The sequence below is a fragment of the Chamaea fasciata genome, unplaced genomic scaffold (genome assembly GCF_029207755.1).
Source record: "Chamaea fasciata isolate MVZ Bird 193981 ecotype frontalis unplaced genomic scaffold, bChaFas1.0.hap1 SCAF_12, whole genome shotgun sequence".
Classification (NCBI taxonomy): Eukaryota; Metazoa; Chordata; class Aves; order Passeriformes; family Sylviidae; genus Chamaea; species Chamaea fasciata.
In genome coordinates, this window is record NW_027094097.1 from 4,982,699 (window position 1) to 4,996,454 (window position 13,756).

At 40.1% G+C, this 13,756-nt stretch overlaps 1 protein-coding gene across 3 annotated transcripts; it reads right to left on the reverse strand.

Moving 5' to 3' along the window:
• Window positions 1-770: 770 nt before the first annotated feature.
• On the reverse strand, window positions 771-8,512 carry SNX20 (sorting nexin 20). Of its 3 annotated transcripts, none has more exons than XM_066194710.1 (4): window positions 8,392-8,512; window positions 6,125-6,302; window positions 4,295-4,446; window positions 771-1,748 (listed from the first exon to the last, which is right to left on the reverse strand). In XM_066194710.1, exons 2-4 carry the CDS (start codon window positions 6,288-6,290, stop codon window positions 1,080-1,082), a joined length of 987 nt encoding a protein of 328 aa, XP_066050807.1. In that variant the 5' UTR covers window positions 6,291-6,302; window positions 8,392-8,512; the 3' UTR covers window positions 771-1,079. The 3 variants fall into 3 exon arrangements, with proteins under 3 accessions (XP_066050807.1, XP_066050809.1, XP_066050808.1); XM_066194712.1 differs by lacking the exon at window positions 8,392-8,512 and adding an exon at window positions 6,579-7,762; XM_066194711.1 differs by lacking the exon at window positions 8,392-8,512 and having other exon boundaries at window positions 6,125-6,508.
• Between the last annotated feature and the right edge of the window lie 5,244 nt (window positions 8,513-13,756).

A 13,756-nucleotide genomic window follows, 5' to 3' on the forward strand; every position in this document is an offset into this window, starting at 1 on the left:
TGTATTTTGCATTTAATGCCTAGCTGTTAATAGCTACTTAAAATATTAACTTTCCACCCTAGACAGTCCTATTATTCTGTATTATTTTCAAGACACCCTTCTTGTAATGCACAACAAAGTTTTTCAGCTCCAGTGCACTTCCAATTAGCTGGATCTTTCATGTCTTGGGAAGGTAAATTAATACAGTTATTCCTAATTTATAGACAATGTCATTGTGGTGCAGGAAGTATCTGTAACGGGTGTACAGGGCTGAAAGTACTCAGTGGACTATGTTCAGCAGAGGATAATGACCCATGCTAGATAATGACATGCTAAGTACAATATTCATGAGAATTAATTTACCAGATCGTTAAAATAAGTGTATGGGAGAGACCTTAGACTTGAGGGGAATTACAGAGACAGGCAAGCAAACAATAATGTGCCTTCAATGCAGAAAGTCATAAAACTGTTAGTTACAAAAGGGAAATAAAGTGTATTCCCTCATCTGTGGTGGAATGATCATCATTTGTATTTTTTGCTCCCACCAAAGTTGATTGTAAACTTTTCCCCTCCTCCTGCCCACAGCAGCTGAATTCAGTGGGAACAGGACCAACCCCACCATGCTCAGAAATGGCAAAATGCCATTTGGTGGGGCTCCAGCTGGAGGAGAAAAAACCTACATTCAGTGCCGGAAGTTGCACCCTTTAGATTGCATCTACCAAGAAGATATTTTTCTTCTTGGAAAGGAAGTTGCTTCCACATCAACAAGTAACGCCTCTGATTCTGTAGATTTTCAAGTGCTTTATTAATTGTATTTTCTTATTCTGATTTTCACACCAAACAAGCTATGTTCAAAATAACCAAATTGTAAATGATTATTTTCTTGCAAATTTCCTTCAAAAAACCTTAATGTGCTCCTCAAGTACTCCTCATTTCTGTACAGTAAATGTAATGTATTCCAACATAGATGCTAATGTCCCTTTGAACATAAAAGATATTTAATTTATTTTTTTTCCTATTAATACTTATGCAAGCCAAACAGGCAATTTCCAGTTCTCACTCTTTCAAGAGTTTGGTCTTTCATTAAATTTTTCTTGTGCTCACCGTACGTACTCCCGAACAGCAAGTTCTTTCAGGGTAAAAACCCGTACGGGATCTTTCCTTGTCTTCCATTCTTCCAGTTTTTCTTGCAAAGACAGAAAATCCTTGCCAAGTTCATATGCCAGAGTGATCATTGTGTCTAGCAGTGGAATGTAATACCTGTGGCTGGTGTGCACACAAAGGCGTGACAGAGCTTTTTCTCCGTATTCAAAGGCACTTGCTGGGTTTTCCAGGTCCTTGTGGCACACCACGATGGCACAGAGAGTAGGGACAGTTGCCACAGGGTTCCCTCTTGTCAGCCTTTCCTGCAGCCCAATGACTTCTAAAAGGATTTCCAAAGCTTTGGTGTACTGGCCACCCCGCAGGCAACCATATGCTTCCTGAAGCTCTGGCCTTGTTAAAAAGTCAATAAATTTTTTTGATCTTCTGATGTATTTCATAGAATATAAGAGTCTCAGGTAGTCCTTGAAGGCTAATTTTCTTTCATTGATTATTTCTTCTGTGAAGTTCCCTGTTAGAGTTTTTTTGGGAAAGGTTACATCTTCCATTTCTTCGCTAAATTCCTCCAGCAGATTTCTGTGCAGTTTCTCAAAATCTGAATAACGCCGTTCAATTACAGACTTGTTGCTGTCAAAACTCCCTGTTTGCAAAATGATGATTTTATACATCTAAACAAAATCAAAGAGAAAAAATAAGCATGAGAAGGGACCATTCCAGCCCCAGTGCAGTCACATTTTGTCTGGTGCTGTTATGAAAAGACTTTGTGCTTGTAAAGTCCTCCGGCTGAAACAATACTGCACAATTTTCTGCATGTAATCTCGTGTACTCCTGTGGCAGTGCTGCTAAAAAAGTTACTGTCTGGGATTATGGTGCATGCTCAATGTAGACTTGAAAGATCTGCATCCATCAAACTAAAAATTCCCACCTCCTGCTGTTCTGTACTTCTGTCACCAGACAGGCTTAGCATGTAAATAAGTCGTGCATAAACAGGGCACTAAGAGATCCCATCCTGCAAAGTGCTGGAAAAGCAAACTCGCAGCAGACTGAAGCACATAAAAACACTTACAAAGCATTTCTGTAGCTGTACTTTGTTTATAACAGCCATGGCTGCTGCAATCAATCATTTTCAGTGAACTGAATGGATTTCCCAGACTTAATATTGAATGTAATCTATTTTACATCAGTCATAATATTCAGAAATGCTCTTTGTATAAGACATTCCTAGGGATTTGGGGAGTTAGTAATGCTGTGAAAGAAGAGGGAGTAGTAGGCAATGTATCTGGAGTGTGCAAAAATAAGATGGAGCAACTCCAAATCCTTTTTTCCCCTCTAAATCACCACCCTGTTTTCAAACTTCCTTCACATTTAAATAACACAAAAAAGTGACATTTCTACAACAATCTGCTATCCAAGGCCCTTCACTAGCAGCTAACAGCTGTGCTGCCCCACATTGACAGTACTCCAGGAGCATGTCTTCCTCAGCTCTTCACTAGCCCCCAAAAAACCATGATAATTGTGATATTAGGCAAACAGCTGCAAACCAAAATTCCGTGCTGTGTTGTCCAAATAATCTCTTCTGGTTGTGATCCAAGCACAGTGATGTTGAGGAAGGGCCAATCCCTAATGTGTGTAAACCATGGTAGCTCCATGGGGCCAGTTTAACTGTGTCACCAGACACCCGCTAAGGTTGGTTGACCATAGACTGTTGACCTCTTGGATGATGACCATGTCCACATTCAACTTCACCCTGTTCCCACTGATTTACACAGGAGCTGGAGGGGGTTTGCTCATGCCAGTTATTTTCTTTGCTGCTGTTGAAGGGTGCAAACCAGTACTCGCACTATGACTGTCTGGTTTTGTTCCTTGTTTTTCCTTAAAGAGAAATTCTCTCTTTTAATCTTCATAAATGATCTTTACAAGCACTTCTTGAAAGGTTTCTAAATTTGAGCTGACTTCTCTGATCTCTTTTCTTTTGTAAGCACTTTGACATTTTCCTATACTTTGTCCTGCTCCCTGCTGAAAAGTGTATATATGCCTGATGCATTCTCAAACAATCATAAGAACTTTTTTTTTTGCTATCATTTTATCAAGGGCAGCTAAGTGAATAATTTACAAGTACTTGCTTTTTTTATTTGTGGAGCGTGCATGAAAAAGGCAAGAAGTAGCACTTAATTAGACTGTCATTCTAATTGGCTCAATTTTGTTGTAATGTAAATATTTTTGCCTAGGCTTGTGACTCATGACTAAGTTTAATTGCACACGTGCTGAATGATACTCTTGCTCTCTTGCAGTTGCACAAAACCAATTTTTAGCTATTCAGAAGCTGAATACTCAGGAGTGTATGCAAGAAAAGCAGCAACTAAGTGGGTGTGCAGCACGCAAACAAGACCTTAGGACAGTCTCCAAAACGTTTACCTGCTTCAAATTCTACCAAACTGGATCACCCAGTTTCAGCAATGCTGGTTCTTGGCATTTTTCATCTACATATCTCACTGACTGTAGCAAACAAGGAAATCACCCCTATCTGAATTTCACAGGACTACTAAAAGGCACTTGCTCTAGATCAGTCCTTCTGAAGGCCAGGAGCAGAATCAGAAATAAAAACTAAGTGTCAGTAGTACCGCGAAAAAAAGATACAAAAATCCAACCTACTTGGTTGTTCCCACTCCTCAAAGTCATGTTTCATCTTAAAATATGACAGAAATATGCCACCTAAGGGAGCTCCAAGTAGGGAAGGGGAACAATCCCAAGTGATCTAGCTGGAAGGTGTCTTAGACTTTGTCAACATCAAAGAATTCTGCACTTGTGCTAAGAGAAATCTCTGATGTGGAAGTTATACAAATGCACTGCAGCTGCTACAGCTGGCTAGCTCAGTGGAAGTGTAAATATACAGATATTTTTAGATTTGTGTGAATTTCCTTAATGTTGACAAAACTCTGTATTTCAAGGATACTCAAGATACTAATTTATTTGATAACAATTTTTCACTGCAGCAGATTTTGTGAACTGACTGTCAGAGGGTTTTTTTAAATGCAGATTCCACTAGCCAGGCCCAAACAATCAGTGAGAAGAGGTTCTGCTCAGTATGATCATGGCCTGCAAAACTTGGCCCTCGGTGAGCCTTTCATGTAGGGAGGCCTGCTGTGTGCTGTGCAGACCCCTGTTGAATGAATAAAAATTAGTGATCTTCTTACATATTCATTTCTTAGCTTACCACATATTTAGATAAGTTGTGCTCTACAATTCTGGTTGATGGGATTTCAAAAAGGAGATTGATTTGTTTGCACTGGCGTTTTTCATTCCTCCAATATTCCTGAAGCTCCTTAGTGGTCATCGAAGAGTTGGGACTCAGGGTTACACTGGAATCTAAAGCAAATACATTTAGTATTTCAGATTATATTTTTGCATTTGGAAAGAAAATTTCTATGTATTTGTTGTGAAAGGACAGCCTAGATTTTCTGTTGCTGTAACAGCAAGAGCAAAAGACGGATAAGTGATTTCACTGCTAATAGACAGGAGCAGATGCTTTGAAGAAACCTATTAGGGTCTGAAATTTTGAAAGAAAACATATCACCTGCAGAATACAAAATTGTAGAGAACATACTGCCACAAAATATTGCATGTCAAGGTTGTAACCTCGGGCACAATCTAAGCAGGAGATTTACTTCATCATCCCAGAAGCAGCCCTAAGAAACATTGACTGAGTCTTTTGAGTCAGATGTTTCTCCAGGCTTCTTTGTTGCTAAATGGATGAGATAATACAATGCAGATGCAAATTCAGACATTTATTCAAAAACTGACCCTACTCAAATATGGGGTTTGTGCAGTAATAGGAGAAAGCTGAGAAAACATGAATATTCTAACCTCAAAGTTGGATAACCAGCTCAGCTGAAGGAGGAATTCTCACATTCTCCGTGGGGTGTGGTGGTTGGTTTTTTTTTTTTTTTTTTGTGGCTGAAATGATGGAACAGTTCAGCTACAAATATTTTATATAAGTCCCTCCTTTGCCCTCTCCCTCTCTGTCACATATACACACACACACACACATATATATGTACATATATAAAAATATGGGATGGGTGGTTGGAGAGTTTGCTTTCAGGAGAATTTGATGTGGCATTTCAAAAAAGTGATTTCTCTGTCTTTGAAATCTACTGACAATAGATTTCATCAGGTGGCATACAGGCTAGCAAAGTGGATAAAAGAAATGGAATATTTGTATCTCAGTGGGCACATTGGTTTCAGTTTCTAATCAAGGATGTCTTTGTCCAGGCAGACAGCTGAAGTCAGTCTGCAGTGTATCTAACATTTTGCCGGTGGAGGTGAGGGAGCAAAACTGAAGGGTAAGAGAACAGCTTTATGCAGAAATAGACTTGTAAAGACACCACAGTACTCTTTCAGTGGCCCCACTTTTACATGTTCCTAATCATTTGACCATACAGTTTCAATTATCAAGGCCTTGGGGGTTTGGCTCAATCCCTACAAAGCATCTATTTCCTAGGAGAGGTGGTTTTTATGACATCCTTCTAGAATTAAAATCTTGATGAGATTATATATATTTTGGGTTATACATAACATTTTATTTAATAACAGATGAGAGCAATCTTAGGTATGGTGAGTGTTCAGTACTGCCTCCTTAAAGGCACGTGAGAGCTGCCTGCTTGAGATTTGCTTCAGTTTGGTGTCCTTGCTCATATTGCCAAGAAGTTCAGATTAGGGGATGCACAGAAAATGCACACCCAAGACCAGCCATCTGATGATCACTGCTTTCATTCCTGGTGTGTAAATTAAATCTATGATACATTTTAGGCAGGAGGCATTTGAAAGGAAACCTTAGTGTGTGTGTATATACACACCAGGATGGGCATCAGTTTCACTATTGCTATATTATTACTACAAGCGTAATCAAGGCTTGTTTTCAGTGGAGTATGGCAGTACAACTTCGAAGCACTGCTGCAATAAATAAACAAAGTTTTTAATTCAAAAGATTAATGGCATAAATAGCTAGATGAAAAATTAAATTAAATTATAGGATAGCATCAACCTTGCGTGTCATCTTTTCCTGGGTTTTCTTTTCTCGCTTGACATGAAATTTCAGCTTTGGGTTGATTTTCTTCTTCATCAGATGTACTTGTGGTAGAAGATGTAGTAATTCTGCTTACAGCTTCCAACAGTTCCCTTTCTCCTGTGCAGTGTGAGTCTTGGTCCATTGTTTGCTATCACTGAAAGATTACAAATCCCATGACACTTCTTAGTACCATGCGTTTAGGAGATCCAGTTCGGTAATTTTTTGTATTATTCATTGTTCTCTGCAAACTTGAATCAGTGCAACTTCATAAAGACTAAAGTAATAAATAGAAATATCTGCATAGTGCAGAACCATCCCTATTACTGTTACCAGTGAAAGTGTTTGGATGTTCTTCTGGGAGCTTAAAATCAAACAAGAAAACCGTAACGAGTTATGTTGAATAAGATTAGATGGGGAATTCAGTTCTTACCTATGAGAATTTTGTCATGAACTTCAGTGTGGGCAGATTTCTTCCTCGTATTTTGCCCTGAAGCTTGCAAGTGTGAACTCAGATGAACTAAAAATCTTTGAGATACTTAGTATAACCAGCAGCCTGGTTCCCTTACACTGCTAAAATTTACTCTTCTCAAGACTCAAAAACTTATTGTCTGTTCTTAATCACAACCTGTAGGACAAAATAGGGTGATACCTAAAACAGTATAAAGTTTTTATCATATTTCACGGTTTTAGGCTCCCTCCAGAGACTTGTCTCTGTACTGTGGAAACAAAGCAACTGACTTTGACAATGGCTTGGTGGAAGGAGATCTGAATTTTCTAATTACTATACAGAAGTATTCTCCTTTTACTTGTTCTTTTACCCTACATATGCTATGCTATATTAATCTGTTCTGCTAGGACCACTATTTTACCATGTGCTGACAAAATGCTTAATGCAATATAGTCTTACTTTATAGACCAGGTTGGCCATTCTGCTGCTTAAATATCTCTACATTTACGGACTTTCTTTGTTTTGTTGTTTTTTTTTTTTTTTTTTTTTAAACAAACAAAACCTACCTGTTACACCATTGTGTTATAGGAGCAGTTGAAAAAGTTCTAAGAACATCCTAACAACTTTGCCAAGGTGCTGTGTTCCCTTAGCATGAGTGATGTGTTGGTCACAGTTCAGTCAACGAGTGGAAACCAAATAACACAACATTACAGTTTTACAAGAAACCCTGCTAAAAAAATGCCCAAGCAGTGGTTATTAAGTAATAGAAGGGTTTAGGAGGGTTGTTGCTACATATCCTTTAGCCTCCACTTGTCTACCACACAGTTACACAATGCTGGATACAGAGGTGAGGAAACTCCTTCAGCAGACCTATTCATTTCTGGCAAGCTGCAAGGTTATAAAAAGAAAAGAAATTACTTTCCCCACTGGAAATAATGGAAGTACAAACCACCTTCCTCTAACAGAAACCTGTCCTTTGGCTGGCTTGCACAAGCAAGTATACAGATGTTGTCATCCTCCTTAATGAAAGCATCATGGAAGTCCTTATTCTTGGAGTGAAAGTTCTCACTGTTCATCAGTCCCCCTTATGATTGCTTTTTGAACATGAAGAATAGCCACTCTTTGTTTAACTGCTCAGTCTTTTGAAAACCACAACAGTCTATCCCAAGAGCATATATAGTAGATTAAATGAGGAATCAAAAAATGGCCAAACAGATTTAAACGACAACTTTCTTTTCTTGGTTATAATTTGGGATAACTTTATAAGAAAAAATATATTTACCTTGAATAAAAGTCTTTGTACGTGCATAGTTTTATATTCATAAGTATAGATATGAGTATATATATATATATATGTATACACATACATACACATACATATAAAAATACATATGCATATATACATACATACATATATATATATACATATATATACACTATTTTAAAACATGGTCTACCGGGATACATAACACACTCGTAAACAGAAGAATGCAGAAGTGGATGTTGTGACACAGAAGTCTTCTGCCTTGAATATATGTACCTTGACCATTAACTGCACTTCATGCAAACACTTTCATTTTCACAACTAAAACTCATCGCAAGCTCTTTTAAACTAAGCTACTGCTTACTTTTCTGTATAAAAAACCCCACTCCAAACCAGCACAACCCCCCTGCAACAAATGACACGATTTTATCTTGAGCAGGCGCTCATCCTGTTCCGTTTCGGGGTAAGTGCTGCTCCAGCTCCTTCACTGTGTTTTAAGCAGCTGGACCCCGCAGCTCCCGGAGCACCCACCTGGAACTCGCGGAGTTCTTTCACTTGTGGCACGTGTGAGCTCCGAGCGAGGCCACGCACAGCCCGCCTCGCCTTTCCAAAGCGCAGAAAAAGATGTCTGTGTCTTCTTCTGGCGGGCACATTCTGTGTGTAACAAAAAGGAAGGAAGAAGGCTCGATGAAATCACGCTTCCCCGTCCCATTGGCCCGACCGCGCATGAACCCTGCCGTGCCCCGGCCCCGCTCCGGGGCTCCGGACCCAGCGCCGGCGGCCGCGGGCACCGCAGACACCTCGGAGCTCAACCCTGCAATCAACCCGTGCAAACTTCTCTGCCTGGCGTTCTGAAGCCAAAAAAAAAAACACTCTTAGCAAAAGGGAGATTAGGGGGGGAAAGAGAGATAAGTATGTAAAACGGACTTACGCGGAAAAATAATGCCTCTTGGGATGTCTTTAGAATACAGGCTTAACATCCAGTTTGGGAAAGAAAATGCAGATGGCATCGCAACAAACAGCCTTGCTCTGTGCAAACTTGCACTTCTGACAGAAATCCTGATTCTGCATAGTGCAGAACACATGATTAATTTCAAATATCTGCTCAATTAAAATTCAAATAGGAGCGTTATTATATCTGACATGATTACTAAACTTGAGATGGGCTTATGAGTGTGCCTAAAATTAATCCTATATGTGCTCAAATTCATTGTTGAACTGAGGACAAAACGAAGCAGAATGACGTATTAATCAACATGTCCTTTGGCCCAGATGCTTCCTTTCGGAGCTCACTTCAGTTTGGAAATTTGCTTTAAATCATCAGGATAGCTATTTCTGGGGTAAATAATATGGACATTATCTTTTTCTGGTAAGGTAAGTTTCCCCTCTGCCAAAGTTCAGTCACTGAAAAACCAAGCAATTTTAATGCAGCACAAATGTGGGAGGCAAGCATCCAAAGGACCACATGGATCCTGCCCCACACATTCCTCTAGAACAAACAATTTAAAATAATGTAAAACCAGGGCCATAAACTGGTAATGCTTCTCTTCTGCTTTATTTGCAACATAAAACAATGCCAACTTTAACTTGGACTTGGTCTAAATGTAGGAGTTTCGCCAAAATAGCTGTCAGAATGATGAAAAATCCCTTGCATGCAGCTACAACCACACTGGCAAAAGCCCTGGAGTAAATACTGTTATATTGGCAGAGTCCTTCGGCCACTTTAGCATATTCCATGAGAAAAGTGATTTAAGTTACACTCAAGAAGGATTCTGTGCTTGCCAATTCAGCTCTAAGGTGTAGCTATACTAGCCAACTCTTTTAAGTGTAGACAAGGCATGGATTTCTGGCACTACTCTCATTCCTTTAAAGCGAGATTTATGGGTTTGGTTACAATTGTGAGCAAAAACCAAGGGGGATTTCAGTGTATTTCACTCATGCTGACAGTTTACAGATGTATCTAAACTTTGAATTCGGATTCAGCTAATTTATGTGTTGCCAAAAAGCAATGTATTATTTTGTGATGCTTACTGCTATTGTCCTGCTCTTGGTAAAGTGAAAAGAAAAGAGTACATTTTTCAGGATATTGTGACCTCTACTTTCAGTTATTTCAGAATAAGTAAGTTCTAGTAAAATTAACCTGGATGATTAAAAGAAATGAAATGTGTTATTATATTTACAAATCAGGGGTGTTCCACAAGACTTCTGCCTGCCTCAGTAGAGTCAGCTATTATGGTCACACCTGGCTCCTGAGGGTTTTCTTCATGCCCAGGAGCTGTGACATCCACAGCAGGTTTGGCAGGCTGCTACTCCTCATTCTGCTCCCTGGAGCTCAGGTTTGGTCCAAACAGCACCTTGCCCTTCACTGGGACCCAGTGCTGTTAGTCTGGCAGCATTTTACTTTTCTAAGTGTCTACTTGATCAGCACATGCAAAACACACTGCAGTACATGGTGTTGTTTGCTAGCAGAATGCATAACTAATACTTCTTGTTATATTCTCAGCTATGCTTCCAACAGTCAAATATTATGTAAAAGTTAAGCAGTAGAAAAGAAAATTTTCACAATGGCAGCAAAGCATTCTGAGAGATGGGCAAGAACACTTACACCATCAATTTATCTTAATCGTAAAACTGTGGTAAATTTTAGTGGAAAAGCATTTTCTGTCATTTTCAGGGATGGAAAAGGGATCCTGATGCAGTGGCTCACTCTGAGTTTGTATTCTATGAAAGCACTGATTTTGTCAGACATAAAGAGCACGGTGCTAAAATGCACCTACCAAAGGACATGGGAAAAGTGTGCTCTGCAATAATGCAGGAGTGAGGCACGGTTAAAATCTTAACAGTGCAGTGCATAAAGAGTGGTTGCCATGTGAGTTATGTCCTCCATACCTATTTAAGATGAAATGACTCATTTTAAGAAGAATGACCGGAATGTTTATGCCCAGGACTTGGTGCCCAGCCAACAGATGAGTCAGCATTGTGATGCCGTGTAAAGGATGCTTGCCACTGTTGAAAGGCTGTGTGCTTTTGATAGTTAAAGAACCAAAAGGGACTGCTGCCCCAATGTCAAACATTCTGCCTTGGTTTATACCCCTATCTGGGCAGTTCTCATTTTCCCAGTCAGAGAGATTACACAAACCCCGATGGATACAATATTTAACCATAGACTACAAAGTTGGTATCAGCCGGAAAATTGGGAGCTTAACCAACGTCACATATGAACTGCCGTTTTTCGGCAGATTTTATTGGCATTTTATCACAGGCAGACCAAGGTCTTATTCTTGTTAAAGAATGTGGCTGTAATAGCCCTACTACAAAATGCTCTTCAGCTTCTGTCCTAAGAAGTGCAGCTTCAGGCAACCTCACAGTCTGTGCTGCTTTTCCATCTCAAGCCCCAAACTCTTTAGCTAAACATGATTTATTTTACTAAATAGTTCATTAGAACAGTAGATAATGACAAAAAGCCCTAAACAAACAAGGGGAGGCAGAAATACCTGACATATTTATCCAAGTCCCTTTTTATCCCTTTCTAAACTAATATTTAGAAAATGTAGTCATATCGTCTTTGATGCTTCTACAACACCCTTTCCTCTCTGGTTGTTTGTTTTTGTGTTTTTTTTTTTTTTTTTTTTTTTTTTTTTTTTTTTTTTTTTTTAAAGCAGCTGGATAAATACCAACCATTTCCATGTTTGAATTAGCAGAAAAAAACCCCATCTGTTTTGATGAATATTCTGCACTTTAGGGGCAAGGCTCTGATAAATGAATACCATACTCCTATCCTGGCACAGCACAAAATTCTGTTCCATGCTATGCTATAATATGTAATTGCACAGTGTTGTGTCATTTGGAAGTGGAATTTGTTTACCATACTTCATTATTACAAGACATGTCTCTCTTAACAAGAGTGTGGTTTAAAGAAATCATTTGCTGTTTAATGCCAAATGTCTCGTGCTGGTGTTACTGACAGGGTTTTCAACATAAAAAGAGACGTAGCAGGCCCATTGTACACTGCCAAAGTCCTGTTATCACTTTACAACTCCTTTATACTTCTAAAGGAGTATGAAGGAGCTTTAGAGTAAACAGCAGCCTTGGCCTGCCTTTCATCTATGGTCTGTCAGTGACATGGAGCTGTGTGCAAGCCCAGTGGGTCAATAGGATATTAGCTTGGGTTAAATGTCACAAGCACTGTTCTGTCTGCAGAATGACAGGCTTTGTGAATGGGCCATGTTGGTCATTTCTCCTGCTGAATTCATAGAGGGTTAAGTGCATAATTACACGTAATACAGAATATTTTTAAATACTTGGTTGTGAGTTATTAGGAATGCTACATGTAGTCATTCCCATCAAGCAGTTTGATATTTTATGCTCATAATGTGTCTGTCCTCTTTTCTTCTCATATATAATTATGATCTACTTTGGCTAATACTTACGGTCATGTCCCACACGTGATTTATTTATACCCAAAATGTAAACAATGAAATTTGGGATAACAGGATTTATAGCAGACACGTTAATGCGGTTTGCAGTAGCATAAAAGGCAGCTGCACAAGCGGAGGCTGCAGCAGCTGTGTGTAGATAGATAGCCACCTTGAGGATCAGCAGAGCATCACTCGGGGTTACTCTTCTGCAAAATGTGGAAGGCATGAATCTTAGTATATTGTTTAGCGTAGTATATTTTCAATGCTATTTATTGCTTAAAAATTAAACGAGACTTTGAAATGCTATTTTTCTTTCAAGGAACTAGGTGGAATGATTAGTGTGAGCATTCATTCCATAGTAGACGGAATTGTTTCCTCAGGAGTTCCCAAAAAACTCCTGCTGGTGTCTGTGTCCTTTCCATCTTGCACATACCCACACAAATAAAACCCCTTGCTCTGCCTCCCCATCTTCCGAGCAAAAGCCTTGGTAGCGACTCACAGTGCTTTAGAGCTTAGAAATGGGCAGTGATTTGGGGCTGCACCGGATCTGCTTACTGACAGTCTCTGGATTCCAGAGAGCTATAGGGAACAGGATTAACTGGAACGGCCTTTAGCTAATATTGAACTGCACGTTCCTAATTACATAAAAACATATATTAAGGGAATGCTACTGATGCTAAGAAAGCAGGGAACTGTTTATTTATGTGCCAATCTTACTGTAACGTCCTGAGAATCAAACGCTGTATCCTTAAAAGACGCTTCTTTGTAGGAAATCCACTTCTAAAAGTGCAAAACTTTAGAAATACTTTAAAATGAGATTTAAAGCACTGGTTTAGAATGCTACATGAATAAAACCAAATCTTCTCTAAAATAAATGGGGTTTTTTTTGAAATGCTGAATGTGTGAATGGAGTCTTTAAACCTAACTGTCCTGTTGAGAAACTCCTTTCTATTTCAGAGTACATTCTCTCATTCATAATTTAAGCAGAGCTCACTATCTCTAAAAAGCAGTGGATAGAAATGGAACAATGGAAGTTGCTAAGTGGATAGAATAGAGCAGCATTCACATGACAGGAGCAACCAAAAGTAGGTCGGTTAAAGAGGAATTGCATTTGGCTTTTATTACATGAAATACTCAGTGACATTACTCCAATGTCTTGGGAGTACAAATATTTCAGAAGCGCTCCTGGCTCCTCGCAAGCGCACCCGGGCCTGTCGTTAAGCCCGCCGGCAGCTGCGCCCCCGGCCCGGGGAGGTTCGTGACGGCACCGCGATGTCTCCGCCGCCTCCCGAGGAGCGCCCGTCCCGCCCCCGGGGGCTGCGCGCACCGGGGGCAAGGAGCAGCGCCGCCGGCCGAGGACTCGGCGCGGGAGGCGGGCGGGCCGGCTCGGGGCGGGCCGGCGGCGAGCAGGGCGCCCTCAGGCCCCGGAGCCCTCAGGCAGCGCGAGCCCGCCCGGGGCCGGGACCGGGGCGTGGCGC

What these genes read in the sequence shown, in the direction of transcription:
- SNX20 (XM_066194710.1), bottom strand. Translation starts at nt 6,290, where the DNA reads ATGGACCAAGACTCACACTGCACAGGAGAAAGGGAACTGTTGGAAGCT. An exon ending in AGGAAAAGATGACACGCAAG is followed by an intron (nt 4,447 to 6,124) that starts GTTGATGCTATC and finishes TATTTGCTTTAG; the next exon opens with ATTCCAGTGTAACCCTGAGT. An exon ending in ACAACTTATCTAAATATGTG is followed by an intron (nt 1,749 to 4,294) that starts GTAAGCTAAGAA and finishes GATTTTGTTTAG; the next exon opens with ATGTATAAAATCATCATTTT.